The sequence below is a fragment of the Schistocerca piceifrons genome, chromosome 11, assembly GCF_021461385.2.
Source record: "Schistocerca piceifrons isolate TAMUIC-IGC-003096 chromosome 11, iqSchPice1.1, whole genome shotgun sequence".
Classification (NCBI taxonomy): Eukaryota; Metazoa; Arthropoda; class Insecta; order Orthoptera; family Acrididae; genus Schistocerca; species Schistocerca piceifrons.
In genome coordinates, this window is record NC_060148.1 from 74,487,888 (window position 1) to 74,515,018 (window position 27,131).

A 27,131-nucleotide genomic window follows, 5' to 3' on the forward strand; every position below is an offset into this window, starting at 1 on the left:
AAGAGTCTTGAGCCTATAACATTGAGTGCATACTTCGTATGGGGAGGCGAAAAAACCCGCAAAGCGATATAAAACGCAAGCAAATGTACAACTAACTAACGAGGGATGGGGAAGGAAGACTCGGGTTGGTCGGGTGGCTTCCAGAAGCCTGCAGTGCACGTGTTGGCCTGCGACCCTGCGCTGACCTCCGGCGCTACGCTCTGTGCAGCACTGCCTCGGCGTCTCCATCCACGTCGGGCGGGCGCGACAGAAGCCTTCGGACGAATTCTTAGGCGCTCTGCTGGCACCGTAACGATCCGGCAGACGTCTTGCGCTGGTGGAATGGAGATTCTGATTCGGCACGTTTCGAAAAAAGTGGACGCCGTTCTCGCGAAACCCACTTGTCTGAATTTGGGAAGCCAGTTTACACTGTAGGGTGTGGAACTATTTCACTGACTCCGTCGTTTGCCCCCTCATACGACCAGGAGAGTCAAGAGTGATGTCGGAGCTGTGATGGAGCTTACTTTGGTTTAGCCATGACGTATGTGTCATCTAATAAGTACCCGAACGTTCTGTGGGGCAAAGATGCTATACAAACACGTCCACGCCAAAAGGAGATGCAAATTTATATTTGTGCGAAAGTTCCACAACACATGCTCTGGAAATGGAGGCAACGAGTTTCATTCCTAAACTGCTCAACCTGGAAATACCTGGGTACACCGTAGCTCGCAACAATCGGATAAAATGGCGACATGATTTATGATTGTATTATGCAGCATTCTTTACCACGGAGGTGGGCGCTGCATCTTTTTCTGAAGAAAGAAGACGCAGGTATCAATCTGTTCAAAGGAGAGTTAAACATACCAATGAATTTAGACTAGTGGTTCAAAACCGCTCAAATGGCTCTGACCTCTATGGGACTTAACATCGGAGGTCATCAGTCCAATAGAACCTAGAACTACTTAAACCTAACTAACCTAAGGACATCACACACACCCATGCCCGAGGCAGGATTTGAACCTGTGACCGTAGCAGGCGCGTGGTTCCGGATTGAAGCGCCTAGAACCACTCGGCCACGGTGGCCGGTCAAGTTTAATCGTGCCTACCCTGAGACATTCACCGAGGAAACTGATTTCTGCATTACATGTACATTGCTTCTGATCAGGTGTCACGGATCTGAGGAACTTGAGATAAGGAGGAAGAAAATTTTTCCTAGTTAGAGGTGCCACCAACTTGGATTTAAATATAAGTCGTGTAACTTTATGGCTGAAACACGTTTGTTGCTTTGCTAATTTTTTTGCTATGACATAAATAAACCATCTTTTGACTGAGAACGATAACATTTTTAGAAGGTGAAAGCAGTCTATTGTAGCACCGCACTGGTAGTCACAAACCTTAGGTGATCGCAAAGCAGTACGGGCCCTTGTCATTTTAAGGAAACTGGTGACGTTGCAATTGATTTAGGGTGGACAACACTTTCACAGCTGCTGTTTCATACAGGTATGCATGCGCCTCGTACAAGTGTTGAGGGTGCAGTGTGAGGGCTGCTCAGTGGCACTGTGTTTCAGGACTACCCACCATGTCGGCAGTTACGGAGGTTCAGAACAACACAACCGAGGCCCTGGCCGCCCTGGTAGATGGGGGTGAAGACGCCCTGGTGACGCTGGTGGCGGGCGAGACGAGGGTGGCGGCTCACAGGGCCGTGTTGGCAGCCGCGAGCCCCGTGTTCGCAGCGATGTTCGCGCACGACATGCTGGAGGCCAGCTGCGGCCAGGTGAGCATCGACGACGTGGAGGGCCCGGTGCTGAAGCTCCTGGTCGCCTACACGTATACCCTGCAGGCCCCCCAGCTGCCCGACACGGCCGCCCAGCTGCTCTCGGCGGCCGACAAGTACGGCTTGTCGGCCCTGAAGGCTGCCTGCGAGCGGCAGCTGATCTCGCAGTTGGCCGTCGAGACCGCAGCGGCGACGGCCGTCACGGCAGTGAGGCACTCGTGCCCGGACGCCACCAGGGCTGCCGTCGCCTTCATAAAGGACCACCCGCAGGTGATGGCCACGCGGGGCTGGGCGGACGCTGTGCTCGAGTACCCGCAAGAAGTCATTGAAGTCAGCAGTATGCTCGGTGAGCCACCGGCAGAAGCCAGGTAAGCACGATTCCCTTTTTGGCAGTGCTAGTGTGAATTAGACGTCGTCCTTGCTTTGTTCGTCATGGGTTTCTTTATTGCCCATGTTGCGTAACACCTTAACTTGATCTAATTACTGATCATCAGTCACGATGCTAAGTCTCTCGCTGTTTTCACTTCTACTGCTTCTTATCAATTTCGCCTTTCTCTGATTTACTCTGAGTCCATATTCTGTACTCATTAGACTGTTCATTCCATTCAGCAAACCCTGTAATTCTTCTTCACTGTTACTGACATAATCGGTCATCAGCAAATCTTATATCATTTCACCCTGAATTTTAATTCCACTCTTCAATCTTTCCATTATTTCCGTCATCGCTTCTTCGATGTATAGACTGAACAGTAGGGGCGAAGGATTACATCCCTGTCCGACACCCTTTTTAATCCAAGTACTTCATTCTTGGTCTTTCACTCTTATTTTACCTTCTTGCCTCTTGTACATATTGCAAATTACTTGACTTCTCCTATAGCGTACATGTATTTTTGTCTGAATTTCTAACATCTTGAACCACTTGATATTGCCGAACGCTTTCTCCAGGACCACAAATCCTATGAACGTCACGGAACTTCAATTTTCTTTTCATTCTCCTGTGTATTATCCTTGTCAGAAACGTGGATGCTTCAGCTGTTAAGCTGATTGTGCGATAATTCTCACGCTTCTCTGTTCTTGCAGTCTCCCAAATCGTGATGATTATATTTCTTTCAAAGTCAGATTGTATGTTGCCAGACTTACACATTCTACACACCAGTGAGAATAGACCTTTTGCCACCTCTCCCAATGATTTTAGAACTTCTGATTGAATGTTGTCTATACCTTTTGCCTTCTTTGATCTTAAATTTTCCAAAGCGCTTTTAAATTCTGATTCTAATCAGCAATATTTTCCATACCGACTCCTGCTTCTTCTGTCACGCCATCGCACAAGTTGTTCCAATCAGGGAGGCCTTCAGTGTACTCTTTCCAACTATCTGATCTCGCCTCTGTATTTAACACTGGAATTCACATTGTGCTCTTAATATTACCACGCTTGCTTCTAATTCTGTGGAAGATTGCTTTGACTTTTCTATATGCTGCGTCAGTCGTCCCAAGAATCATTTCTTCTTTGATTTCTTCACATTTTTCGTGCCATTTCGCCTTAGCTTCTCTGCACTTCCTATTCATTTCATTCCTAAGTGACATATTTCTCTATTACTGAATTTTCCTGAATATTTTTGAACTTCTATCTTCGATTGATCAGCGGAAGGATTTCTTATGTTTTCCATGGTTTCTTCGCAGTTAGCTTCTTTGTACCTACGTTTTTCTTTCCAACTTCTGTTACTGTCGTTGTTAAAGATATCCATTCCTCTTCAACTGAACTACCTGTTGAGCTGCTTATTATTGCAGTAACTGTAGCCTCAGAGAACATAAATCTCATCTCTTCTTTCCTTAGTACTACTGTATTCCACTTCTTTGTACATCGATTGCTCCTGACGAGTCTCGTAAAATTGAGCCTACTCTTAATCACTGCTAAATTGTTATGACTCTATATCTACTCCTGGGTATGCTTTACAGTCCAGTATCTGATTTCAAAATGTTTTCCTGACAATAATATGGTGTGACTTTAAACCTCCCATATTTCGGTCCTTTTCCAAGTATACCTCCTCGTCTAGTTATTTTTGAACAGACTATACCAGCTATTACTACGATAAATTTACTGTAGAACTTAACTAGCCTTTGTTCTCTCCTATTCCTATTATCAAGTACATATTCTCGTGTAACCCTTTCTTCTACTCCTTCCCCTATGATCGCGTTTCAGTCCCTCCATGACTATTACATAGTACTGAATTACCTGTTCAATATCCTCACTTTTTCTCTCTCTCCACCTTCAACTTGCAACGTCATCATGTATACCTGAACTATGCATGTTGTTGGTTTGCTTTTCATTCTCATGAGAACATATCTATACTCACTTTCTGCCCTGCCTTTCTATTGATACTGAATCCTACTGCTGTTGCTACTACCCTATTCTCATGTGACCAGAAATCCGTTTCTTATTTTCTGGCTCCCAACCACATTCGAACTCCTAACTTTCCAGCTCCAGAATCATAGAACGTTATCCTTTCGTTGGTTACTCAACCTTTGATCATTGCCAATTCTTCCTCATTTAGGAGCAGTTTCAGACCTCAAGGGAAAGAGAGTGCCCTGAACCTCTGTCGGCCCCTCCGCCCTCTTTGGAAAGGCTGTTGGCTGAAAGAGGGCGACACCTGATGCTGGAAGTCTTCAGACACCAATGCTGATGATTCGTATTCAAAATTCAAGTGATGGTGAGGTTCAAACCTGGGACTGAAGACTTTCCTGATTACTAAAAAAGACGCTACCCCTGGGTGACTGGCCCCAAAGAGCAGGGTGTGACTCCCTGAGATATCCAGTCAAGCAGGAGCTATGAGCACTGGGGCTACTCATGCACACTGGGGGCAAACAAGAAGAGAATACTCCAGCCAGCACAGTAACATTGTCACACTCAAGGCTGTGCCTTACAATCACATTTCCTTCTCGTCTCTGTTCAGCTATCGCCCTGAATATTTTCCGTGCATTCCCTTTAACAAAGCAGACAGGAAATCTCTGCCCCCTGTCTTTTTTGAAGTTCCTTGTGGCGTTACCAGAGGTCGTCCAGGGAATCCTATCAGGTTTCCTGCTACGGGCATACAGCAGATTATATTCGCTGTTCATCTACAGGTGTAAGACATATCTCCCACAATGTCAGTATTGATGTGACGTTTTCATCCAGCTATCATTTGTTGCCTCTGTCTCTCGGATACATATGCTCCAGACAAGTCTATTTTGTTTCTTTTTAAATTTAAAAAAAAATCCATATTCAGTAGACTACAGGTTACTTCGCAAGTTGTAAACGTTGTCCATCAGATAAAATTGCATACACTGTGTAATCCATTTTTTTCTTTTAATGGTGGCCTCTACTGCAAACTGCTCAACACAAAAATTGTTGTTTATGAAACACATCACCACTGTTGTCTTTCCAAGGAATCGAATTGTGGAGACATTACATGCGTATATACAGTTCTATTTGCTTTACTGAAATCCAAATTTTGAATATACTCTCGATAACTTTTATAGCATAGCTCTTGTAATTCTTGTCCATCTTCTTCATTCCCTCGGGCTTCACATCAGAGCGCCTGCATATCCATGACCATATAGTTTAAACAGTAAGTTGATACCCCAACTTACCAGTTTCTCTCTCTCTCTCTCTCTCTCTCTCTCTCTCTCTCTCTCTCTCTCTCTCTCTCTCTCTCCCTCCAGTGATATAATTCAGCATCCATATATCAGTTTTCAAATCACCTCACAACCAAAAGTAGCAGCCAGATGACTTTAACTGCTTCTAAATTGTGTCTGATAGTTGTTCTGTCAGGGCAGCAGAATTGTTGGCCCTGATGTTTGGGATTTGGTTTGTGCTTCATTGTGAACAATTTGTTGTTTTGCATCTCAAGCTATGCCATTGGGGTATATAGCAGAAGTAGTGTAGAAAAAGATCAGTTAATTGGTGGCACAGTCACGTTAAGTGACAGGCTGGTGTTGTTGGCACTGAGCGTTCTGTTGCCCCGGTGGACAGTCCCTCAGCTGTACCGCCTGCAGTGAGCCCCTGTGTGAACACGCCCACCCACACAGTGTTTCTCTGTGCAGCTCGCCGGCCGCCACAGGGGGCGGGTCCACCCCCAACTCTGACAGTCAACCCCACAGCGGCCACAGCCGGACTCCTGCTGCAGCTGCGCCTCCCACGTCTGCCCGACACACCCCTCCACCTGATGACGCAGCCGTCTGTCGCTTCCGGTAAGTTGTGTTGCCACACGTGCCCAAGTCTTACCCTCAGAGTACTGCTTATTTTGGCATTAATCAGCCGATATAGTAAATAAAATAAAATACAGATTCCTTCAGTTTTTGGATAGAGGTTACAGTTGCCATTAAACATCACTTATTTCTCACTTTTTTGGCTATGATATTTTGAAGATTGAGCACATGTGCAGAAGATTTCTCGCTCTGTATTTGCCGTGAGAATTAAGTTCAGTTCAGAGTCGCTCAACTTTAGCTACGTAGGAAGTGTCACGTACAAATCATACCCATTTCCAAAGATTCTTTATATATTGATCTGTTGAATCTAGATTTTGTTTTTAGTGATGATTGTGTGTCTTACAAATTGATTCTGAATTAAATGGGTATGCAAACGGGATGTTTCACACAATTCCACTCAACAAAACTTACGTGAATGGTTGTAGATATAAGTTATTGAAGACACTCGGGAAGAAATGACGAAAGAAAGGTAAACAGAAATAAAAGTAATAATTACAAAGTTATTATTTAGTACCGGTATGAGGATGCAGCTTGTTTCGGGTTTGTCTTAAAATGTAATTTGAATATTCCTTAAATGGTTCCCTAGTGAGTTACATCTGTAGTGACTATTGGAAATCTGTGCCGCACTGGAACAGGAACCCAGATTTGCTGCTTATTGCAGGCAGTCTCCTTGAGCAGTCGGCTGCCTGAGCACACCTCCACTTCTGACTCAGCTTCTCATCGACACTTGCACTAGAGTTTATCCTGGCGGACTTGTGGGAAGAGTAGCAAAAGGGAAATCGAATCGGTGGATGTTACCCTACTGCAGAGGATGTACATGAGAACCTCTGGCGGTAGTGTTTGCAAACCATGGGTAAAAAACATGATCCACAATGGTAATTCCATCTACGCCAGCAAACGCATCAGCTGGTCTAATGGTTGAGGTATCTGCTCTCGAGAAGTGAGAAATGCAATGGGTGTGGCTGAGTGGAGATGCGTACAGCACTGTATGGCTCGTCACTCGTAAACAAACTCCTGTATTCGATGGATGATGGAGGTCACCAGGTGTGATGAGTAGTGGATTTGATTCACAGAGGAGAAGTTTTGCATAGTTTCAGAAATGAGCAACTGACGTGGGCAAAGATAGTTGGTCGTACTGAAAAATATATTGACATCTCACAGTGAACTGATACATTTGCAAGATGACTTCATAGCCTGTGGATTTCAGTATCAAGTATGGACCATTTTATACTTCAGTTTTATATATACCCAACAGCAGTTTCCTCAGTGATGGTGCCACTAAACCGGAGTTACTAAATACAGTTTTCCTTAATTCCTTCACGAAAAATTATGTATATTAGGTGTTGTGAAACAATTCAAATCACTTAAGAAAGGCAAGTCTTCTCGTCCAGATGGAATACGAATTAGGTTCCTTTCAGAGTATGCAGACACAATAGTGCCTTTCTTAGCAATCATATACAACCGTTCACTTGGCGAAAGGTCTGTTCCTAAAGACTGGAAAGTAGCACAGGTCACACCAATACTCAAGAAAGGAAATAAGAGTAACCTATTGAATTACAGAGACATATTACTGACCTCAATTTGCTGTAGGATTTTGGAGCATATACTGTATTCGAACATTATGACTCACCTCGAAGAAAATGACTTACTGATAGATAACCAACACGGATTCAGAAAATATCGTTTGTGTGAAACACAGCTAGCTCTTTATTCCCATGAAGTAATGAGTGCTGTCGACAAGGGATCTAAGATCGATTCCATATTCCTAGATTTCCAGAAGGGTTTTGATACCATTCCTAACAAGAGACTATTACATGGTGTATACGGCCCGGAAGATCCCGGAAAGACCCAGGAATTTTTTCATCCGCAAGAAAACTGGGAAAAACGGGAATTTTCTAGAATCCCGGGAGTTTTTCATTGATGTAGTTTTCAGTTAATTTTTTGTCATTGTGACTGTTAATAACCGATACTCTAACTAAGGACATTACTGTATCCCGCTGCTGGAAAATAATACTGCAGCAACAAAATATGAACGAGGGGATGCTTTATATATAAACGAAACAGTGCTCATACGAGTGTCTGCCAACAGCAAAATGTGTGAAAGGCTGTAGGAAGACAATGCAGTGCTTCGTAACAACAAATTACCTCTGATGAGCGTTAAGTCACAACTGTTTACATTAGATTCATTTAAGCAGTTACGAGCGGAATCACGCGCATGCGCAGTTGAGTCGCTTCTTGAGTAGTACCTTCTCCCGCTTCTGGAAACAAATGTCGGTGTTGGTTCTGCACGCAGCAAACCAGAGTATCTGAACCGGGCGCCAATTTCTGTGGCGAGGGGGGGGGGGGGGGGGGGAATTCATATTGCTTAGGAAAAATAACCTTGTTTCGCAAAGCACCTAGCATCTAGCGCACATTGGTCTTTTGATTATTCAAAAGAGTTTGAAGCTCATCGCTGTTGATTTGTGAACATTTTGGATCACATTCTAAGTTGATTTCTGAATGAATCGTAAGTTGATTTTTGAATGCGTGCATAGTGTACGTGACGTACCTGCCAGGGCAATCTTCGTCGCATCTGGAAATAAACTTTCCTGCAGACAAAGGGGACGGGGCTACACGAGCTGAGTGGAATAAAGCCGCACGGGTGAATGTAGTGTGTGTGTGTGTGTGTGTGTGTGTGTGTGTGTGTGTGTGTGTGTGTGTGTGTGTGTGTGTGACTGGTATGCAGATGATGAGCGAATAGCTACGTCCATAGATTCAGACTACCAGAGTGGAAATGAACGACCAACAGGAATAACAGATACGAAATATTAACGTATTATCCAGATACGAAATATTAATGTATTATCTTGTCGCTGTATCAAAGAAAATGAAAGTTCGACAAAGTTTTGGACCAGCTCGCTACACTAGAGAGGGCAAGTTGTACATTTCCTGGTTAGTAGCCGCTTAAGTTCCATTCTGGGAGTAGTGCGGAAAACGCGTTGTACGAACACGTAATAGCGCCTAACCGGAGAATAATCGCTGGATAATTACTAAACAGGTGATTCTGGCAGAGTTAGTAGAGTTAACTGGAGAATTGAGCTTTGACAATAATACGAATAGCTATAGAATTAGGGATGAGAAGCTTTTGTTAGAACGAGGAAGGAGAAGAAACGGGGTGGTTCCAAATTTATACAAAAATTTCGCACTACTACTTTTCTACTTTTCGATCTCATGCTTAAGAAACTGGAGCTTATGAATGAAACATGAAACTATTTCCTAACACAAAGCCTTTTGCTTGTAGTAGGCCAAACAGGCATTTCATATTGGTACTTGGCGAGTTATATTCTGCCGTATTATAAAAATGACCGTTATTACCAAAACAATCTCGCTTGTTTATTGTGTGTTACAGCTGCTGCAATATTAGAAAGGCCTATTTCCTTTCGTCCTGCAAACAGTGACAATAGACGTAATGAGATCGAGAAACCACACCAGTCTTTGGTACTATTTGTATTAAAAGCTTTTTGAGTATTAGACAACGACATTTCGATTTTTCATGTAGCAAAACATTTGACGAATTTTGATGAGGCAACAGATTCTTTCGCAGAAAGGAAAGCACGGCGTGTAAAGCTAGAGCAAGATTAGTGAGAAAAGAACACAAGGATTGAAGAAATATGTACTGTCTTGCTTGTCTCATGTCTTACCTGGTTTTGTGTATCCTATATTTCATTTTGTCACCCAGAACAGAAAGTTATTAGCTATTAGGCAGTAAAGAATCCAAATTTTCTGAAGAGTTCTTTTTCCGGTTACAAATAATTCCATCCAGTATTAATTGCAAGGTTATTTTGTTTAAAATCAAAGGACATTTTAATTTCCGCTGTCCTGAATGTAGTTCGATGGCATCCGTTACAAAATACACATTTGAGTCCCACAGTGCGAAGTGCAGTGATGTGCAGTGCAGTAAGAGAACGCTGTGTGAAGAGGCGTGGTACTGCACTTCGGCACACTTAAGACCAAATAACATGTCGTATATTTTCTCGAACACGTATGTTTTTGTTTCAAATTTTTCAGAATGATGTGTTTTACAAGATGCCCTAGGGTACTTTTGAAAATTCGATTTTTTTTAGTGTTGACCGGTTCGCAAATATAGTAGATCCGAGGCCGATGCGCAGAGAAGTCTGATTTATAGTGGGCAGTCTCCACATGGCCCGTGTTAACGTTCAGTGACTTTGCTTTTTCTCCTTCCGTTTACTCTCGCGTCAAATGAAAGCAAAACGGATATCTTTGGCCGGGAGGTATCAAGTGAATTAAAATACATTCACATAATTACCGAAGGCTGATATACGTTATTAGTTTCAGACTTTACTTTATTTCCAAGTTTCTGACAGTCAAGCACTAATCGCCTTGCAGAAAATAAGTTATTTTTGTCTGTTTGCCAAAGAAATTTGGCTTTTATTAACCTTTCCTGCAGAGGCATCCAATGTATTTGAAACGAAATTTTTAATTCCACAGTACTGGCTAGTTTCAACTGGTCGCTGCATTTCAAGTGCAAGTTTTCATCTTCTAGCACGTATGGCATTATTCCATAATAATGAACCAAACATGAGATAATGCAGCACTGGTACTCCAAGAAAATTTACATCTGAATCTGGACATACGAATGTGCGCTTTAAGTAGCAGTTTAAATGTGCACATTTTAGTATGGTTCACGAAATTCTGATCTCTTGGAGTACCCTGTGACGTCTTACTGCTTTTACAACGTAATGTAAGATCTTTCAATGTTTTACACGTACGTACATACGGGCTTCCTACGTCATGTTAGCTGCGCAAGCGCGGGGCGGCTCTTACCTGGCGCTCTCCGGCAGCTGCTGGAACGAACCTGTTTCCAGCAGGTCGTGGAAAAATATTGCGAATGTTGGTTTGAAAAGCGTTAATTTCAAAGTAAATATTCTTTAACGTAAGTTGGACTATGCGCGAGGATGTACCATGAAATTCTTAAATCACAGTGTGTTTCACTCCATTTAAAAATCAACTCTTTGATGACAAGCCATTTACAAGAATTTCCAACCCTGGAGATCAGACATTTCTGTCATTATTAAAAATTTTACTGCCACATTTGTGTGATTTATCTGAAAGTGTAACACGCGCAAAAAATCGACATCATTTCGAAAGATAAGCTTCTCTTGCAGCTTATTAACCTTAGTGACCAATATTATATGTGGAAGCTTTGCTTTTCTTGTAGCAACACTATGTATATTAATCTAAGCCATTAACTTGTGTGTTACCGCTGCTTAGCAGGGATGTTGCTATTGGCTGACTACATCACGCATCCTATGCCCTGAGTACTCGCTGTCATGAGCTGGCGAGATCACGTGACATGAGCTGTGACTGGCTTACAAAAGCGCATCGCAATCTCGATTTCAGTGATTCGGAAAGTAACATGTGGTGTTTGGTGGAATTTCAATGTGTGCTGTCGTAATACGAAAATACGCAACGTACATGTTGCTGCACGTCAAAGATATTTCCAAAACGTGTCTTTTTCCCTGAGTTTCGTTTTCTAAAGTGCCAGGAAATTCTACGCCCATGTCCATAACCATTCAAAGAATTGATAAGTTTTGCACTTCCGAGGGATAATATACCGTCACTTAAGACGGAAAAAGTGTTTTCATGTGGGAGAGTGTATTTTCAAGCGGGAAATCTGGGAATTTTTCCTTGTCCACGTATACATCCAGTATTAATCAAATTTGATACGTATGAAGTATCGTCTCTGTTGTGTGACTGGATTCTTGATTTCCTCGCAGAGATGTCACAGTTCATACTGATAGACGGCAAATCATCGAGTAGAATAGAAGTCATATACGGCGTTCCGCAAGGTAGTGTCATAGGCCCTCTGCCGTTCCTGATTTACATAAAGGGTCTAGGTGATAATTTGAGCTGCCCCTTAGACTGTTTGCAGAAGATGCTGTAATTTCCAGTAAAATCATCAGACGATCAATTCCAATTACAAAATGTTCTAGAGAGAATTTCTTTATGATGCGAGAAGTGTCAGTTGGCACCAAACAAAGAAAAGTGCGAGGTCATCGACGTGGGTACTAAGAGGAATCTGCTTAATTTTGGATATATGATAAATTGCAGAAATTTAAGGGCTGTCAATTCGACTAAATACCTAGGAATTACAATTATGAGCAACTTAAATTGGAATGACCACATCGATAATATTGTGGGAAAGACGAAACAAAGACTGCGCTTTGTTGGCAGAAACTTGGAAGATGCGACAAACCTACCAAAGAGAGCATACATTACACTTGTACGTCCTCTGCTGGAATATTGCTGGGCGGTGTGGGATCCTTACCACGTACGATTGGCGGAGGACAGCGAAAAAGTGCAAAGAAGGGCAGTTCATTTCGTGTTATGGCGCAATATGGGTGAGTGTCACTGACATGATTCGCGAGTTGGTGTGGCAGTCACTGAAACAAAGGCGGTTTTCTTTGCGACGAGATCTGTTTACGAAATTTCAATTGCCAGGCAACAAACATAAATTTTTCAATTTTCGTGCATACAAATCATGTGGGTAATAATGCGTAATTTGGCACAGGAAGTACATAGCTACAAGTAAAAAAATTTAAAAACGCTAAATATAAGATGACACACACCTACATGTATTACATGCACACTGAAAACATAATTGATAGTGTCGAATTGTATACTTAGTGTCCAGGATGATAGTAATAATTATGCGGCACATGCTGATATCAAAATCAGTATGCTCCGTAGAGAATGTGAAACAAAGCAGAAAAAAATAGAACACCAGGATGAGATGCAAGACTTGGAAAGGTAAGAAGTGGGGAAATGTTTAGGATGCAAACACAACAGGTTATGTTACAACGAAAAAAGTGAGAAACTTAATGTTAGAGAAGGAAGCAATGGACTTACAGCACACACAATAACAAACTAGGACAATGAGAAACAAAGAATAAAGTTGTTGGGGGTGAATTGGTAGCTTTCAGAGAAGGTAGAAAAAGATCAAATAGGTAAATAACAGGGCCAAATAGAAATCCTTGGTTAATGCAGGAGATACTGAGTTCAACTGTAAAAAGAAGAAACTATAAAAATTCAGCAAATAAAGTAGGCAAAAGGAAATATGAATGTTTAACAAATTATTGACGAGAAGTGGAAAATGGCTAAGGAGGACTGTGTAGAAATTGTGTGTGTGTGTGTGTGTGTGTGTGTGTGTGTGTGTGTGTGTGTGTGTGTGTGGTGTTCTCAGAGCTACTGACAGTTTTGGGAGAGTAAGGCATGGCAAAACTCTCCCATATGGTATGACACAAATCTCCCATCTAGTGTGCAAGATGTATGAGGGAGGCGAAATACCCTCACATTTCAAAAATAATATGAGATTTCAGTTCCAAAGAAAGCAGTTGGTGACAGGTGTGAGCACTAATGAGATACCAGTTAAGTCATTGGGTTGCAAAGTATGAACATCAGCTCCTTGCAGAATAATGGAAAAACTCGTAGAAGCTGATGTCGGGGAATATCAGTTTGGGTTTTGTTGATGTCTAGGAATATGAGGCAATACTGACCCTACGATTTCCGTTGGAAGATACACTACTGACCATTAAAATTGCTACACCAAGAAGAAAAGCAGATAATAAATGGGTATTGATTGGACAAATATATTATACTAGAACTGACATGTGATTACATTTTCACTCAATTTGGGTGCATAGTTCCTGAGAAATCAGTACCCAGAACAACCACCTCTGGCCGTAATAACGGCCGTGATACGCTTGGGCATTGAGTCAGAGCTTGGATGGCGTGTACAGGTACAGCTGCCCGTGCAGCTTCAACACGATGCCACAGTTCATCAAGAGTAGTGACTGGTGTATTGTGAAGAGCCAGTTGCTCGGCCACCATTGACCAGACGTTTTCAATTGGTGAGAGATCTGGAGAATGTGCTGGCCAGGGCAGCAGTCGAACATTTTCTGTGTCCAGAAAGGCCCGTACAAGACCTGCAACATGCGGTCGTGCATTATCCTGCTGAAATGTAGGGATCAGCAGGGATCGAATAAAGGGTTGAGCCACGGGTCGCAACACATCTGAAATGTAACGTCCACTGTTCAAAGTGCCGTCAGTGCGAAAAAGAGGTGACCGAGACGTGTAACCGATGGGACCCCATACCATCACGCCAGGTGATAGGCTAGTATGGCGATGACGAATACACGCTTCCAATGTGCGTTCACCGCGATGTCGCCAAACACGGATGCGACCATCATGATGCTGTAAACAGAACCTGGATTCATCCGAAAACATAACGTTTTGCCATTCGTGCACCCAGTTTCGTCGTAGAGTACACCATCGCAGGCGCTCCTCTCTGTGATTCAGCGTCAACGGTAACCGCACCCACGGTCTCCGAGCTGGTAGTCCATGCTGCTGCAAACGTCGTCGAACTGTTCGTGCAGATGGTTGTTGTGTTGCAAACGTCCCCATCTGTTGACTCAAGGATGGAGACGTGGCTGCACGATCCGTTCGTTACAGCCGTGTGGACAAGATACCTGTCATCTCGACTGTTAGTGATACGAGGCCGTTGGGACCCAGCACGGCCTTCCGTATTACCCTCCTGAATCCACCGACTCCATATTCTGCTAACAGTCGATGGATCTCGACCAACGCGAGCAGCAATGTCGCGATACGATAAACCACAATCGCGATAGGCTGCAATCCGACCTTTATCAAAGTTGAAAACGTGATGGTACGCATTTCTCCTCCTTAGACGAGGCATCACAACAACGTTTCACCAGGCAACGCCAGTCTACTGCTGTTTGTGTACGAGAAATAGGTTGGAAACTTTCCTCATGTCGGCACGTTGTAGGTGTCTCCACCGGCGCCAACCTTGTGTCAATGCTCTGAAAAGCTAATCATTTGCATGTCACAGCATCTTCTTCCTGTCGGTTAAATGTCGCGTCTGTAGCACTTCATCTTCGTGGTTTAGCAATTTTAATGGCCAGTGGTGTATTATTCAGACAACATTCTGCATCACTAGAAATAAGTCTTCTCGCCACGGCAACTAAAGACAGTCTCTCTAATTTAGATTTTTTTCACAGTTTCCGGAAAATATTGAAGTTGCTTTTTTGAATTTGTACTGAGGCACAATTTTCCTTTCACTGTGTAAAGGAGTGTTGTCGCTTTTTGAACTTTCATCAGGTCCAGTGTGTAATTTTATGTGAGGCAAGTATATGTGACACCCATTGCCCCGGGGGGAGGGGCGGTTTGAATGGAATAAGACGATTTCAAATGTGAAGAAACAGGACACCAGTTGCGTTACACAATTTTTATCGGAACTAGTGTGCTCTTTCTTCACATCGACATTCTTCAAAAACAGACGTTGAAAATGAACAAAAATCTAAACGACAAAACTGGTCGCTGCAGTGGACTCGGGGAACTGCTGGCGTAATCGGCGCCCAGCGCTACCAACAGAAATGGCAAACTTTCAGATTCACCTCACAGTTTTGGCGCTACAGCTGCAGGGTCGCTGGCGTTTGCAGAAATGAAAAAGCAGGGAAGTCGACGTGAAGTGTTGCGGACAAATCCGATACGTGACGAAACCGAACGATGGACCCACGAGACACCTTTCAGTGTGCCACTTACATGCAGTTACCGCAGCTTGCACGGTGGTTGTCGGGAGGCGTGGACATCCGTCGTTTTCCTTTCAGTTCTTGCTCTGAGGGGGATAGCTTGTTGATGTACAGAGTATCCAATAATAAATCAATACTCCAACGTACAGCTCTAAAACCGGGAGTGTACTTACAACGTGCAGCCCATATTTTTATAGGCAGGCACGTTGATGATTTGGCGCTGATATATCCATACTTTCCTCGATACATGGGGAGCAGATAACGGTATTTTACTAAATATCGATACATTGGATACTGTACATTTTAAAAATATCAAGTCATAGGCAAGCTCTATCATTCCGCAATCGAGGTCTGTTAAAACCAGTCGTGCGGCCATCAAGACGTCGGTAAGCCTTTCCCAGGAGCCACCTCAGTACAGGTGACAGCGGCGCCAACCCGCCGCCCTTTTATACCTTGTATACGCGATACTGCTGCCATCTGTATGTGTAGATATCGCTATCCCATGACCTTCTGTCAGCTCAGCCTGTCTCTGCCTGGAAGCACCCGGGTGGTTCTACAGCGCAAAAGACCTGCTGTCAATTAGAAATCAGAAACTACTCGAAATTGTACGTAGACGGAATAGATTTTAAATAAGCTAAACATTTATTCAAAACAACTGATGCCTTGTCATCCACAAACTAAATACTTTCCTTAGTGAAGTGTGGTTTCACATTTTAATGAACAATATGATCAAATAGCACACCATCGACTGCTAGACACATTTGGAATCGCTGTTTGAGCGAGAGAGATGTACTGGACAAGCTACATTGGATGATACGTTGTCGTGTGGTCTGGCGCGTATCATCTGACATAAGTCCCTTCATGACAGACTCTATCTTTCAGTGCTCCCCGTAGAAAGAAATCCATTTGAGTCATATCAGGGCACCTGGCTGGCCTTTGTACTGCAGCATTCCGTCCCATACAACGGCCAGGAAACTTTCCATTCATTGGTCGCTTTGGAGCAGGCGAAGAGTCTGGGCAGTGGTCGTGTTCGATCCACATACACTGTCGCTTGTCCACGGAACTACCTCCAGAAGAATAGGCTCGATGTTAGTAAGAATATGTGCATACGTATTTCCATTTAATCACCCCGTGGAAGAAGTAAGGTCCCACAGTATAATTTCGTATCGTGCCAAATCATACATTGGTAATTCAATACCGTTAGTATTCTACCTGATGAAGCGAGCGCACATTTTCAGAATCGTTTGCCATGCACTGCAGCGCAGAAAGACAAAATTTTGAGCCACGTTCAAAATCACGTCCTCAGGAGTTCCCAGTGGAGTGTCAGATGGTAAGGGTGGCATCAATGTAAATGCGGGGTGCGAGAGACACTCGTCTGCCTGACCCCTCATTCAATGAACACAGGATATCTTAAAGAATACCCGCTCTGCATTTAAATTCCTTCGTCCGTTTCTGAAGGGTTGCCCTGCAAGGCAAAGGAATTTCTCGCTTTCGCAAATAAGTGTATGCTTTAGGTGACAGAGCTCTTAAAGTTAATGAATGGGCAATGTCCTCCGAATTCCACTTTGCCCTTTTATTTTCATTTAATAGACATCTTATTTGTGCCGGTGTAAAACACTTTGACAATACACTATTTACACTTTTGTGCAATACGACTTTTGCTTTCACGCCAGATGACTTTTCTGCCCGCTTCGACGAAAGAACACGTCGGAGATAGTTCGTTTTACTTTGTAAGGCTGCATCACATTTTTTATTGCCGCTTCTTTCTGTGCATTCAGTTTTTTAAAAGTTCAGTCTCGGCCCTCAGTTCCTTAATTTCCAAATCCGTATTCACTACTTCAGCGGGTTCATGAACGCAGTCTGTACATGCGGTTCGGTCGACTTTCTTTCTTTCGGCGGCACAGTTTCTAAAGCTGTCAGAGATAGCTTTTGCAAACTTCTTACTCCACAGCATTGTGCACGTCTTCCGGATCTCTAAAGCATAAATTTAATTTTAATTTTATTATTCGTAAAATTATTTACCGAGTAGGCCTACTACTCCTAAAAATTACTATGCAACTGCATTAATTTCTCACTAAAAATCAGATCAATTGACGAAAGCGATTAAATATGAGTGGCATAAGCGGCTGCAATAGCCCAGTTTGATAAAATGTAAATATACAATGTAAGAGGAAATACAGGTATACGAACCCATAACCTCCAACATGGGAGTCAGAAACCACACCACTACGCTGCCAAGTCGACTGGTCAGCATCAGCTATTGTTACAGAAGTAAATGTAAACAAATTACGCGAAATATGATGATTTTGTCATTTTAACTATATACTAGCTTTAAAATACTCAACATATCGAGAATACTTAAAAAAAACGGCTATTTCTAAGACAAATGTAGCTATTATATCCAGGAGGAAAAGGAAATACACTTGAGCAACATTATTTATTGCCTGTACAATATAGCGAGTCATTCACTCCCGTAAAGCAATATAGTAATGCGTCAAAAGGCATCGCATTTATGTGAATTCGTTTGTATTACGGTAATTTTTCAGTTTCAATTATTGAAAGTGTTATGTATGTGCAGACGTCTTACCCTTTCGTTTGCATCACCGCTTTCCACAATTTCTTGTCCACGCCAGTTCGGAATATTTATGCAGGGGATTGCTGCTGGTGATAACTTCTTTCTTGAAGGTAACCCCAGAAGCTCATTTCTCAGATCCAGTTCACAATCTTCTGGCCGATAGTGACCTGACTACACACGTGCAGTTTCCGCATTCACTTTGTCCTTGCGTTTGCATCGAACCATCCATTCACGTCGCAAGTGCTCATCCTTGGGAAAAACGTGATACGTAACGTCCGTCGTCGTCCGAGCACCATTGATGCAATGTGCCACGGCACACTTACAGCGAGTCTTGCTCGTGGCTGTCTCAAAACTGAATGCTCGGCGCTGCAGCCTCCTCTCCTCTCCGTGACGTCAAGGCGCGCGAGGGCGTCTGCGAGTTTTTTACTCGCTTGGGGCCGGAATGGCCGGCCTGCTTTTCCTATATGCCTCGGTTCCGAAATGCCGTGTCGGCGTTTCCGCGGCGCGCGCCTTAAATCGATGGCGACGCACTGTGCAGGCCCATCCGGGCAGCGTTCATTTTTGGGTAAATGAGGTGGCACCACTGCGAGACAGCAGACGATAGCCATCTCCCGAAACACAACATTGTGGAGTAAATTACATCAACACAGGAACAGAAATCAAAAGCCAAGGTTGCTACATAAATTACGAATATACATCAGTACCGAATAGCTGTTCATCTAAAGGCATTTTCATCTACAATTCCCTCCTAAATGGATGGATATATTCCAAAGCGATTATAAACGAAATGTGGTGCAATTATACCGGACAATTAAAGACTTGGTCTTCCATTGTGTTTCCTCTAAGAGGTAAAAGTTCCCCTTGATTGGGTGGATTGAAGCGCAACCATTCTTGTGACACGAGAAATTTTTTTTTTGTTTTTACGGCAACAACTAATTTGTGTAATGTCGGCACTAGTTTTTAGCCATACAAAAGTCTCTATGGTTGATCAAATTACCTATTTTGATAAACTGCTTGCAATGATGGATTTATACTCCAAATTTCGTAGTGCACTTTCTTGGCGGCTCTGGCAAACCGCGTGGTTTATTTTCGGTCGCCTTTCTGATGCGTCCAATAGCGGCAAGGCTGACTTGTGTGTAAACTACAATCCTTTCTTTTTGAGACTGGCAACATTAGCCCCCAGTTCTCTCTGTGCCGACTCTTTAATACAATCCGTGATTGCAACAGAGGTGACTGAGCCATTTTTACCCCAAAGATCGCAATTCTTTGCATTGTGCAGATTTTCCTGTGATGTGGTGCGCTTGTCGATCATCTCTGAATAACATATTCGTACATGTCCACAGAGCATTTCACACGGTGGATTACTGTCGACTGTTGAAGAAGATGGAAACGTGTGGAATAGGTTCCCATGTATGTGAGTGGACCTCAGCTCTTAAGTGACAGAACCCAGTATGTTGTCCTCAGTGGCGAGTGTTCGCCAGAGGCAGGAGTGCTCCAGAAAAGGGTGGTGGGACCGCTGTTGCTGTCTGTATACATAAATGGTCTGGTGGACAGGTATCTGCAGCTGTTTGCTGATTGTCCCCTGGTGTACAGTAAGATGTCGTCGTGAGTGAGTGTAGGAGGACACAAGGCGAGTTGGTCAAAATTTCTAGTTTGTGTGACGAATGGCAGCCATCTGTAAGTTGATGCAGGTGAGTAAGAAAAACAGACACGTAGTGTTGAGGTGTTCCGCTAGACACAGAGGCGTCGCTTAAATGTCTGAGCGAGAGTTCGCAAAGTGATACGAAATGGAACGAGGTTGAGAGGACTGCGGTAGGGAAGGCGGGAGGTAGACTTTAGTTTGTTGGGAGAATTTCAAGAAAGAGTGGTTGGCCTGTAGATGAGGCTGCATGTAGGCCGCTGGTGCGACCTATTCTCGAGTACTGCTCGAGTGTTTGGTATTGGCAACAGGTAGAATTAAAGGAAGACAGCTATAGGATTGACAGCTGAGCTGCTAGATTTGCTACTGGCAGTTTAGAGTGACGCAGAGGTATTGCGCAGAATCTTCAGGAACTCAAATCGGAATCACTGGAGGGGAGCCGACGTTCTTTTCGAGGAACTCTGTTGAGAAAATTTAGAGAACTGTCTTTCGAGGCTGACTGCAGAACAGTTCTAGTTCCGGCAGTGTACACTTGAGACAAGGCGTGTGAAGATAGGGTGAGAGGCGTTGTCGCTCGTACAGAGGCATACAGGCAGTCCTTTCTCCCTCGCTCTACTTGGGAGCGGAACGGAAAAAGCAGATGACTGCAGTCAGTTGAGAACTTTTTATATGTACCAGTTACTACTATTGTTTCATATGGTTGCTGCTCCACCTACATTGATTATTTTGTACTGAATGCAGCAGTTTTATTAGGTCTGTAGTTTCTAGTTGGTATTTCAATTGTCTTTGGAGCTTCTTACTGGCTCTCTCGCTTGGGATTAGCCTTCAACTGTGGGGAGAGGTTCCCGCGACATTGGTTAAAGTTCAGCAATGCCAGATCTATACAAGTATTTTGATATTTGTAAGTGAACATGCGATAATGAATCAACACTCTGTTTGTATTTCTTACAGGCACCTGATTTCTTTCTGGCATGATCTAATTTATGCATTGCATTAGATACAGGAAATACAGTACTTTTTTGAGACTGGTCTAAAGTTACGGCTTAAGTGTTTGTACTACTACTGAAAGAGAAATTTTACTCGGAAGCAGCGTAGCTGGTGTACACTTTAAGTTTACTTAGAACTTTTTAAGTATAAATGTAAAGTTTTACGCCTTCTGTAGTGGTGTGTAACTTATTTTGTGTCCAGAATTTTCAGAAAATGCAAAAAGTTGCACAAAGTTAACATGACTGAATATAGTAGTTGTGCAGGATGCCGCCTGCCACAGACCATATGGTGGGTTGCAAAGTTTGTAAGTAGATGGAAATGAATGTTCCAGTGGATGTATCTCTTGTTGCATGCATGATTATATGAGCACATGTGATGATTATTATGCAGCGGGTAGTTTGTGTGTGTGTGTGTGTGTGTGTGTGTGTGTGTGTGTGTGTGTGTGTGTGTGTGTGTCAGGGAGAGTCGACCTGGTGCCTGTATTTGAAATATGTCGACCAACTTATTGTGTACGAAGGAGTGACTTTTATATCTTTTGTCGGTATGTCAGGAAATTTCCATGTTACTGGTCTGAATCACTTAGCTGTCTGGTGAGGAAATTGTATTTCAGTACTTACAGATACGTTTAGTTTCTAGTGTTTTCTTCCTAAGTGACTGAAGGAATTGGTACCCAGAGAAGGTAGTTTTAGGGGTCTATTTGAATGTAGATGAAGGATTGGGTGGCAACTGCATGCCGAGGTGAAAGGAGGCGGATCTGTGGAGTGAACTATGAGGGAATGTGCCAAATGTATTTGTTACGGGATGGAGTGCACCTATTTTTAATGGGAGATGGCTGAAGTTTTTGATTATGGGCTAGTGCTGTGGATCTGTCTGTAATACGCTGGTTAACCCGTATCGCAGAAGCGAGGTTTCTAGATTTGTGACTTGTCGCTCGGAAGAAGTGTATTCCGAATTGTTGGCAGTTTTGCGGCTGTGACAGTTTCTTTCATTTGGTGTGTGTGTCTCGATAGTAGAGACTAAGTGTGTCGATGTTTTGTGCAGGAACCTTTCTGATGAAGAGCGAGGCAGGAGGCTGAGAGAGGCGGCTAAGGAGGGGGCGGTGGAGGAGGTGCGGGCGTTGCTCGCGGCTGGGGCGGACGTGGGGTCGAGGAGCGGGGCCGGGGGGACCGCCCTGCACTGGGCTGCATGGAGAGGCCACGCGGCTGTGGTGCGGCTGCTGCTCTCTGCGGCGTCCGATCCCAACGCCAGGAGTCAGGGGGGGGAGACGCCGCTGCACTTGGCGGTATGGAATGGCCACGCAGAAGCGGCGGCTGCGTTGCTGCAGGCCGGAGCCGACAGGGGGGTGAGGACTAATAGTGGGAACACCGCCCTGGACATCGCCAGGCGGTACAACCATCAGGAGATCGTCAGCATGCTAACACAGAGTTAATACACGCCACTAGAGGAAATGGCATCCTGCACTTCATTCTACATGATATTAAAATAAAAAATTGAAAAAAAAAGGATCGCTTTCTCTATTCATTTCTACCTTTTGAAGTCCACACAATTTCTCCAGTAACACCACAACTACTGCAACAACAGGAGACATCTGTAAACCAACGTGACAAACCTTCCTTTTCAGAATTCACTCTGTAAAACATTTCACAAGCAATTTCTGCAAAAGCTCGGCAACAATTGCAAAATACTCCATCATTCATAAACTTCACTTCTCTCTCCCTCTCTGTCTTGTGTTTCTCGTCCCACATACAGTATTGAAACAGCTTACAAGAATACAGCCGACGTCTCTCACAACCGCCTGTATTTCGAAATGTAAACACCCAATCTCTTCCAAGAGACAAATGCGAGAATACCGGTTGTTGTGCGTTAATGTTAGTTCTTTCCACCAGTCTCCTACATTACCTAATTACTGCAAACTATTTGCTAGCAGTGTCTTATGTTGCTACATTACATCACTGCGAACTGCACCATTCTCATATTACCGCCATATAAGCTGTTCACTTAGAATGTATCTTCACTTGCGACTTCACACTGAATTCACTTCTGTGCGTGCACTGCACAAGTACTTTTCGTGTTTAATTGTAATGTCACATTGGTAGCAGTGCTCACACCACATCATGCTCACACCATCTGCAGCCTTCTTGCCAGCTCACCTTCAAATAAAGAGAATTGAAGAACCACCTAAAATCATTCGACTCCCAAACACCTCACTTGCTGCTCTTACAGAACAACCTACCATCTCTCAAGGAATTACACTCAATCACGTGGGACATGCAGCCATCACTGGAAGTATACGGCAGTTTCCCCAAATTACACTTTTGCGTCTCTGTAGACGCTTTGGAAGCAGACCACACTTCGAACACTCATTCCCCTGTCTGCTGTGACACAATTAGACTTGGCATCCCCGTGCGTGCATGTGTGACCAAAGCGGCAGACTGCATTCTGAACAAGAGCTTCTGTGGCCCTCATGTGGCGGCGTTACACACGCAAGCTCCTCAACATTCTCTGTGAGGAAGCAGCGGCGCCAGGAGACAGTATTGACTTGGTGAGTGATCTCCACGGCATTGATGAATACTTCAGGCTCTGCCAGTTGATCCTCAACATAAATAAATGTAATATACTGTGCATACACAGGAAAAGAAATCCACTACTGTACAATTACGCTGCTGATCACAAATTGCTGGAAACAGTAAGTTACGTAGGAGTAACTATCCAGAGCCACCCTACGTGGAATGACACCACTTACTAAGAAACTGCGGCAGGTCTTTTCTCAGCGATTCCATAATCATATGTTTTGGGCTCCTAAATCCAAATTTAATGCTTCCTGCCCTGTAATATGTCGACTTAACAACGAAAGCCTCAAAATTTTCCGACTTTTCTCAGATTTTAATTTCTTTCACAAAGACTACGTGTTTCTCAAAGTTGAAAACCCGACACAAAATTAAATTGGACAAACTCTTCTACAACATGCAGCAATCAGCAGTGATTTCCTGACAACGAGTGGTGACCGCGCTAGAGCGTCCTGAAAAAACGGTGACTCCCCAAAATTCGGATCGCGCCTAACGCCATTCACCTGTTGCACTCTGCTATTACGGCACTTTGGAACGGTATGGCACGCTTCAGTAGACGGAGAACAGCCCAGAACTCCATCTGTGTTCTTCGCATCGTCAAACACAATAGCACTCACGGCAGACATCTGCTGTCCAAACAGACGTCATATATTTTGAAACGTGTTCGCATTTATTTAAACTAGTGCTTCTAAGTGTGTGGTTGGTATCTGAGAAATGGCTAAAATTTGTTTTGATAACGAAATACGTAAATCTCAGTCCAGTGCGACAGAAAAGTGTAAAAATTAAATTTTGTACGGAACTATGCGAAGCACACGCTACACGATGCGAAATCCAGGCTAGCCGGTACATCAAAGAATTCGCCTGCGAGAGAGGAGGTCGTTTTCAATGTAATTTATACATACCATTTATCTGCAAAACAGGTAACTCAATTTAAAATATTGGTCCTGAATATTGTAAATCTTTATCTTCAGACTTGTAAACAATAACTGCACCAGATCTGCTACCGTATTTATAGTGCAAATGAAGATAAAATGTAACGCATCCCGCTTTGTGTCAAAACTGCTCCAAAATTCACAAGATAACGCCTTTCTGAAATAATTTAGGGATTCGGAAAGTCTGAAATGATAATTTCACAGATACATTCTGGTGTGTGGCGGAGGGTAGTTTGAGTACCACAGCTGTTCCGGCCTTTTCCTGTTGCAGTAGCGATGCTAGAAATATCTTTGAACTACTCGTCTATTAAGAGCTCTGAATGGAAAGTAAGAAACCCGGAGATCATCTGGCGTGCATTTCCTCGCCATGTTACAGTTTTAGGTGGAACCTTTAACCTGCCACCTCTGCAGTGGGCGACATAGGTGGCTGAGACTGACGGCAGGGCCAGGGAATCGCGAGAAACTGATCCAAGTGCTTCACTCAAAAACTACCTCGGGCCATTAATCTGAGAAACGAGTCGTGAAGACAGCATCTTACACTTGCAAGTGACAAATAGACCCGAACTTTTCGAATCTGTTAGGGTAGAACGGGGAATCAGCTATGCCAAGACCGTTACAGTGTTACTGAATACGACCGTAAAGAGAAATAGAAAATAAGTTGGGAATATTATTGTGCTTAGCAAGAGCGACGAGAAACAGGCTTCAGGTTACCTTTCCTCTGCAGCACCAACAGCGCGGGTATCAGTGGAAGAAGTTGAAGAGCATTGTGAAATAAGCTTCAGACAGGTGTGTACCGACCAAATGCGTTTCAAGCCCGGTTTCACAGCGATGAGTTTACGGCACTTCTTTTCATTTAAGTATGCGTCTGCGCACGCCAGATCACGAGATAACAAAGGAATTTCCGAGATCCGAATTTCATCGATAAAAATGACGCCAAAGAAACAGTTGTTTCTGGAAAGAGCAACGTATCTGTAACATGTTGCATTACTCCCTATGTAACGAAAGCCCGTGTAAACATTCGGTCTTGTCTGTAAGGCAGAAACGCTTACGACACTGTTATTCCCGTGCAAACAGCAACAGGTCCAGCGCGACATGAACGTTGATTCTAATTAAATTTGTGGGCCTAGCTGTCCGAACGGAACGCTCCTCTGTTCTGGAACCAGTTACTATTAAGAGAGTGACGGAACTGTCAAAAACGTACGGTACAGGTCCAGCGCGACAGCCGTCTGGAGGCAGAAAGGGTGCCAGCATCACAGAACCAGCAGACCAATTCGATACGCCCGCGCATGCGCAGAAGTACCCGTTCTGCTTCTCGCTCGGGTGGCCACCGGCCAAGTGCAGAGTTTCGTAATGCAGATTTTGCGCCTTTTGCGGTGAGTAACTCTTCACGAACACAGTAACTAAAAGATGCAGAAAAAGAGCCGGGAGGACGCATTGTGACAGGCGTTGCGAATGTGGTCACCTCTCTAAACCTCTGCACTCCCTCCGCATCAAACAAGAGATCTCCAAGGGAAAGATTTTTCAGCCATCGACTCAGAAGGTGCGACACCCTTCTGTGGCGCCCTGCAAAATCTGACTGCAGGTCTGGACACGGAAGCCGTAGGTGAGCGGCGCGCCGCCACACGCACTCACTGCACGCACGTCTCCGCAGTGTCGGCTTCGAGGCCTGACAGACTCCACACCACAGCGGGCTGTGAGTAACTGTGCAGGATTACGACGCAGCCCCTGTCAGCTTCTCTGACCGTGACACTGTAGTTGTGAAAGCAAAAGGTCTACCTCGTCCCAAAATAATTGGCAGAGGATAATGGAAATTAAATTGTAACCTCCTCCACATAACATCGGTGAATATACATTTCATTGGTCGGTACAAATCGTGGGTTAACCGCAGACGTTTCTTCCGTAACGCGAGTGAGTGGCGGCTGAACCTTGCAAAACCCGGTGGTCGGAAATTAGTTACAAATGTCGCCTACAGGATTGAAGTAAAGTGTGAATTACATTTTGAATTATTTGAAACTTGTAAGAATAATTAGTAATTAGCACTAAATAATTTTAAAAAAATTCGTTCACATGACATAACACACTGTAAATACTACAAAACATGTTGGCAAGTCCTACATCTGACTTACTTATCTACAGAATTTTCATTTGGGGAATAGTAAACAGTTATGTACAAAATGCTACACAGGCAGCCACGTCCTCCAGATAAACTCATGTGTGTTAACTGGAGAAACACTGGCCACGGTGGCTGGAAAGGAACAAGTAGGCGGGAAGCCTTCGACTGCAGGCGACAGACTAACTGGGCGACATTTTTGAAGAAAATTTCCTCCAACTGACAGCAAAGCGAGGCCGTGGAGGTGGTGTAAAGCAGGCTGTTCCAGCTCGTCGGCTCCGTTGTGAGCCGCGGAGCGCTCCCTGCTCCAGGGAGCCGTGTCGCTCGCTGTGACCATTCCAGTGGGCCGGCCCGTGGCACGGCTGGCTGAGGCAGGCGGCAAGGCAAGCGTTCTGATGTGCCAGCTGCGTCTTACAAGATCGACAACCGCATACTCTTAGATGCTAAGACGTGGTGACGTGCTACATCATTAAATACGATGTTCAGGAAATAAATAAGAAACAACTGTTTTACAAGAAATTGCATACTGAATTTATCGGGCCTCTGTAGCTTGACATTTTCTTTTCATTAGATGGCCTTCATTGTTGCATCCTGAAGAAACGATCGTTCCTTACTTTTTACTCTTTTCATTGCTGAGAAAAGCTGCTCGCAACAATACGTAGATCCAAACATGCACATGATCTGAGCGGCATTGTTATGAAGCTTGGGAAATGGT

At 43.9% G+C, this 27,131-nt stretch overlaps 1 protein-coding gene across 1 annotated transcript; it reads left to right on the forward strand.

Annotated features, from left to right (window-relative positions):
• Positions 1-202: 202 nt before the first annotated feature.
• Positions 203-22,276, forward strand: LOC124720373 (cortactin-binding protein 2-like). The gene is made up of 3 exons (XM_047245700.1): positions 203-2,121; positions 5,834-5,980; positions 21,849-22,276. The coding sequence occupies exons 1-3, from the start codon at positions 1,559-1,561 to the stop codon at positions 22,234-22,236; spliced, it is 1,098 nt and encodes a 365-aa protein (XP_047101656.1). The 5' UTR covers positions 203-1,558; the 3' UTR covers positions 22,237-22,276.
• Positions 22,277-27,131: the final 4,855 nt, after the last annotated feature.

Bases quoted from the DNA above. Each gene is read 5' to 3' on its own strand.
- LOC124720373 (XM_047245700.1), top strand. From the start codon at position 1,559: ATGTCGGCAGTTACGGAGGTTCAGAACAACACAACCGAGGCCCTGGCC. The intron at 2,122-5,833 runs GTAAGCACGATT...TTCTCTGTGCAG, and splicing joins GAGCCACCGGCAGAAGCCAG to CTCGCCGGCCGCCACAGGGG. The intron at 5,981-21,848 runs GTAAGTTGTGTT...TGTTTTGTGCAG, and splicing joins GCAGCCGTCTGTCGCTTCCG to GAACCTTTCTGATGAAGAGC.